General features: G+C 43.2%; 2 protein-coding genes across 2 annotated transcripts in view; both read left to right on the forward strand.

The window, feature by feature from the left end:
- Positions 1 to 5,036, forward strand: part of CSUI_006307 (mcm2 3 5 family protein) — a gene marked incomplete at its 5' end in the record, with an annotated part of 18,050 nt that extends 13,014 nt beyond the window's left edge. Inside the window, 4 exons of the mRNA XM_068066470.1 lie at positions 37 to 243; positions 1,449 to 1,701; positions 2,878 to 3,062; positions 3,302 to 5,036. Coding sequence (XP_067921551.1) covers positions 37 to 243; positions 1,449 to 1,701; positions 2,878 to 3,062; positions 3,302 to 3,439 — 783 coding nt within the window. The 3' untranslated portion in view covers positions 3,440 to 5,036. The remainder of the gene's footprint in view (positions 1 to 36; positions 244 to 1,448; positions 1,702 to 2,877; positions 3,063 to 3,301) is intronic.
- Positions 5,037 to 5,585: 549 nt separating this feature from the next.
- The window catches only part of CSUI_006308 (uncharacterized protein), a 4,006-nt gene continuing 3,764 nt past the window's right edge, over positions 5,586 to 5,827 (forward strand). Inside the window, exon 1 of the mRNA XM_068066471.1 lies at positions 5,586 to 5,661. The gene's annotated coding sequence lies outside the window, so the exon portion shown is untranslated. The remainder of the gene's footprint in view (positions 5,662 to 5,827) is intronic.

Here is a 5,827-nt window from a genome sequence, read left to right on the forward strand (position 1 = left end):
CTTCTCCTCTTTTCTTCTTCTTCTGCTCTTCTCCAGAAGAGCCGACTTCTTCCTCTTCATCTCCTACAGACATACCTCGCATATGCACGACAGCATGTGAAGCCTCGCTTAACTGAAGATGCTCGGGGTATGATAAAGAAGCTTTTTCTCTATCTCTTCAAGCACCAGAGACTCTCTCTAGCTTCCCAGGATTCTTTACCTGTGGGGGTTCGACAGCTTGAATCGATCATACGCTTATGTGAGGTAGGGAGAACAACAAGAAGGGGAGAAAGAGGAGGAGAAGAGGGAGGTTCTTTCTTCTCTTCTCATCTCTTCTTCTACTTCTCTTGTCTTCAACAGAGTCACACAGAGAGAGTGGGTGGTAAAAGAAGAGAAAGATCAAGTAAGAATAAACAGATGAAGGGGGACAGAGCGCTACAGAGTCCATTCAGATGAAGCGGGAGTGTATCTTCTCGACTGACGGTTGTACGATCAGGCCTCTTGTTCTTTGTGATAGGTTTCATGAAACACCTAAGACAAGATATCCCTAACTGGAGAGAAGATAGTTGGGCATTTTTGAGAGGTGTACATACACCCAAGAAACACATCAAGTGGCAACCCTGTGCTACACTCAGTGAATGGAATCGAATAAGATTTTGAGAACATTGGATTCAAGTAAGATCTAGATCTTCTCTCCATAGAGCGATTGATAGATCTACTGTGTAGGTTCTAGGTCAAAGGCTTCTTGTATAGAGAAGTGTGTGACAAAAGTGAGATGGGGAGACATGCCTAGTTCATGATGAGGGATCTTAGGAATGCTGAGACAAGAAGGATCTCTATAACCCTTCTGTACATAGAGATGGTCATCTATCTTCTCTCTCTTTCTCTACATCGGTATATCGTATCTATGTTTCCCAGTGTGTATAGATAGAGGCACAGAGATAGATAGATAGATAGGCGTGTGATAGGTGGGAGACGCGTTGTTTATTGTGAATGGAAAGCTTCTCTCAATTCAGTCTTTGTTACACTTGAGTCTCCTACTATGCATACATAAACGTATCTATCTATCTATGTATGCGTATGCATATGTATGTGTGTATATTGGGCCTTTCCGTGTCTAGGTCTCTTGTCGAAAATGCATGCGGTAATCGTACCAGGGTGTATGTTCTTCGCTCTCTCTTGCGTTCACTTCCCTAGATGGGCATATACAGGTAGACTCCTCCTGTCGACTCTCTGCATGTACTTAACTCCCCAGCAACTGTATGTACATATACATGACTGTTGTATATACTTTGTATATATCCATCTATCTATCTATATAGATCCATGGGCAACCATGGACTGATGTATACGTGTAGGGGCTACTAGGAGTAGGAGGCGTAGCAGGGAAGCTTTCTTTGTATATGGATATATGTATAGAGGTATACGATGTATGTTTCTCTTTTGCTTTCTTCATGACGTGCTTGCAGGCAAGAGCGAAGGCGGATTTGTCGTCCGAGGTGTATGCACACCATGTCTTAGATATAGGATACATTTTCTTCAATAGCGCTTTCTTCTCCCGTCTAGCTTTCATGACATCTCCAGATACACGCTCGTCTTTCTCTGAAATCTTTGGAGACCATCCGTTTCCCCCCCCGCCTTTTCTTCCTCTTTCTGGTGCGAATGAAGCGTCATTTCAACAGCTTCTAACAGCATCTACGGTTATGGCTATCACTACTGGAGGTAAGTCTCTTCAACTTCTTCACATGAAGGCTCTAAAGAAGAAAGAAGGAAAGAAAGAGATAGTTATCTCTTTTTCTTTATAGGTATCTACTCTATCTGTGTGGTCGGGGGTGATAGAGAGGCAAGGAGAGGGTGTCTGAGTTTAGAATCAGACATACACCTAGAGAGAGAGAAACAGGAAGTTAGGTGGTGTAGGTGTGTATCGACACTTCAGTCGTTGGCTCATCACGTGCGTATAGGACGTCATAGAAGCTCTTCAGTAGATCAGGTGAACGGTCCTATATGTGTCTACATAGACATACCTTCACATATACGCATGTACAGCCAGAGGCGTACGGATCTATAGCAGACCTACCGGAGCAGCTTCTCGGTTGGTTTGTTTCTTCAGAGAGAAGTGAAGTCTCTCTTCACATTGAGGTACCTAGGCCTCCCATCCAACACAGACGGAAGCTATCACTCTGCGGGTGTCGGCATATGTGTATACAGCCTAAGTATATATATATATATATATATATGTATGTATACATATCTGTGTATATGTGCATGTTTGTTTGGACGGTGTTGGCATAGCAGGACTCAGCTGTGTTTTATGTCCTTTCTTTCTTCCATTTGCCTTCTCTTTTCTTATCTTCTCTTGTGGAGTGTTTCTCTCCTGAATCTTTTCCTCCTTCTTCTCTTTTTGGATTCGAGGCTTCATATTAGTCAAGGGTGCACGTAAATCATACACGTCTCGAAGAGAAACACTGTAAAGAATGCTAGGATTTTCTCGAGATGGCTATGCGATAGCGTGTCTATAGAGACAAATGTACATATATATACATATGTATGAATACATATAGATGTCTATGTGGACTTGATGTAGATACATGTATGTTGTTCTGTTGTTTGATACTGAATTGTGCATCTATGTGAGTAAGTAGATATCTTTCTCTAAATAAGGTAGTCACTTATCTTCTTCTTCTTCTGATGTATGTATATACACATACACAGAGAGAGATAGAGACAGTTTCGAAATTCTTTCTCTATCTCTTGTTACGCATTGGTGCGAAGTGTATGTAGACGATGACCAGTGTCTCACGAACACTCCATGATCTCTTTTGAGGCTCTCCTTCTCCTCTCTCCTCTTCTTTCTTCTTTTCTTTCTTTCTTTTCCTCTCCCTTCTGATTCTTTCTCAGGAAAAGGTAGAAAGAAGAAGTCTATCGCCGGTCTGCTTGATCCCTTTCTGCATGCGCTGTCTCTTCTATGTGCAAACACTAGCAACCACTCAAACAACCCCACACTATCAGCGAGAACAGGAGGATCCTCGTCTTCTTTAGCGGCTACTTCACTCTCTCAGTCGAACTCCACTCTATCCACTAAGGTGAGAAATCCATCGCGAGACGAAGATGTAGGCAAAGAAGAAGTAGGAGAAGAAGGAGAATCTTCACTTTCGCATGAAGCCTTCTTTGTTTCGTTCTCCTCTTTTCTTTCTCCTCATCTCCATCTTGTCAAAGTCGTGTAAATGATGCGTCTTTCTTTCTTTTTTTCTTTCTTGCTTTCTTTAACTTTCTTTCTCTCTTTCTTTTTCTTCTTTCGTGTGTGTGTGTGTCTTTCTCTCAGCAAATTCTTGAGTGTGCTGCAGGTGTCATTACACGGGCCGGAGCTTCACACGATCCTGAGGTGCTTCTAAACTATGCAAATGAGGCAGGCTATCTTCTACGGAAAGGTGGCGGTCTATGGCAACTGATGTCTAGCTAGTTCCTTGCAGAAAGAAGGGAGGAGAAGGTTCTTCTCCGAAGATAAGCCGAATGAAGGGGGGGGTCTTGGAAGGAGTACGCACTGAAGCAGTACACAAAGGACAAGAAGAAGAAAAAGGAGATCATGAGAACGATGGAAGACATGTCTAATACGATGTACAGAGGTATATGTATTTCTATAGAGGGGTTCGTACACCTATCTCTATGTATGTATACAGACGTCTCTGATGCAATGGACAGTCCCATAAGAAAGATAGGGTGTCATTGTCGAGAGATTTTCTTGGGTTGTTTGCCGTGGTTCTGAGAAAGAAGGAGAAAAAGCACATGAGGTAGTTCCTCCTCATTTCGTACAGATGTTAGGCTCTTCTCTGCTATTGACCGTAGAGGTGATGCGATAGACAGCAGGGAATGCAGTAGGAAATGTCAGTATGTGGACTTGCAGTACATGTATGTAATTATACACATATAGACATCTATACATGTCTACGAGGATATCAACTAACGACTGTATCTTTCTCATTCGACCTCTCGATATGGACGTGAAGATATGGAGTATTATGCGAATATTGCAGCTGAGAGAGAGAATGATGTGCTTTCCGTTTGAGTGGAGGGAGAAGCCCCCCAGCAGAGAAGGTAAAGTCTTTCACGCTCTCTCTCTCTCTCTGTTTGAAGAGAGAAGGGAGAAGTTCTATTTGGAAGCAGCAGAAGAATCTTATCTCAGCTGGGACTGACGCTTCTGCAAGGATACACCTCATTTTTTCTTCCTCTTTTAGCTTTTTGTATTTGTTCCGATTCCTCGTTTTTCTGTCTTCTCCCGGTATGGCGAAATCTATTCCCTCTTGGCTTGTGTAGAAACGAGGCTTCTCTTGTTAATTAACTGAGATTTGAAGGTGTACTGGCACTCGCTCCTTGGCCCCTTCTCTCATCTTCCTCTTCAACTACGCACTTTTCTATCTGTCGTCTGTCTGAAACACCGAGAAACGGATAGCTGGCTGGCCGCTCTCACCTTCGTTCTCAGATTGCATGAGGTTAAAGAAGAAACAGAAGACGACGATGACATCTACGAAGAACCTTTCCTCTGGATCTCTTCGATGGATGTCTCTATACAGATAACTGTACATATATGTATACATACATATCTATTGATAAGAAGATAGTTGTAGAGAGAGAGAGGAGGAGACATAAACACTGCGAGTCCACGAGAGAGGGAATCTCCCTTCAATGTATTTCTATTTTTCTTTCAAACGGGGGCTTTACATCTCTTGTATTTCACAAGAAGACAACCGGGTAGTAAATTGAGTATTGTGTGCTGAAGAAGTTTTGACATTGTGCAGTATGGGAGGAGACTTTTACAGTGAGTGAGACTAGACGGGAGTGTGTGGATTTGGAAGAAGCTCCTTAACAGTGAAGTGAATTCGGGAGAGTATGTATAGATACGAACCGGCTTGCTGCCACGGTACTTTTTACGAAACTTTCCTTTGTTGAAGCAAGTATTCTTCAAAAAGACTTCAGTCCTCCGACGCTGTCTTTTCAATGAAGACAGGCGAAATCTTTCCTCTGTTGTCAATAGAGAGAGCAAACGAACCTATATAGGCGTGTTCGTATACAAAGGCGAAGATTCCTGGACTCTTCATCTGCTAACCAATCTGAGAGGTAAGAAGGAGGACCTAGCAACAAGTAAACAGAGAGAACAGATGAGAACCGATGGATCCATGTAGGTATGAGTAGATAGGAGGAGAGAAATGGGAAGCAAGGCATCATTCTTTCGATGTCTCCCGTATCTACAGAAAACCGGTGTAATTGATCGTGGTGGGATGTCTGCTAAGAGACTCCACGGCATGCACATAGAACATTGCGAGAGGTTCCTCCTATTGATAGATTTGGATGTGTGTATCGGCATAAAGACACGTATGTATATTCATATGACTGTATAAGTCATATGACAAAATTCTTTGTATATGTGATACAAAGAATTTTGTCATTTGAACCGCGTCGCTTGTTGGACGGAGTTCACACACGACCATGATCTCTAGGTATACATTTCCTACCAACACTAATTCAAAAACGATTTCTTCTCTCTCCCTCGCTACTCAGAAACTGACTGGACACGAAACAGAAACAAGCGTGTTTATATACGAGGAGGAACACAGCCATCCCACCCACTTCCGAGCAACCAGCCGTTGGGTTCGTTCGGTCATCCTGTCCACGGCTTCTTTTCGTGATGTAAGACGACAAAAAATTGCGACGCCGCCGCACAGGAGATGGTGGCCGGGAAGCTTATGCAGTAGGAGGACAAGGAACCGAGCTATGACTATTGTTAGTTACTCCCATATCTTACGTCGCCCCAGGGACTATCCACCAACGAGCAGCGGCCGCCCGACCCTTCCCC

The sequence above is a fragment of the Cystoisospora suis genome (genome assembly GCF_002600585.1).
Source record: "Cystoisospora suis strain Wien I chromosome Unknown contig_3160, whole genome shotgun sequence".
NCBI lineage: Eukaryota > Apicomplexa > Conoidasida > Eucoccidiorida > Sarcocystidae > Cystoisospora > Cystoisospora suis.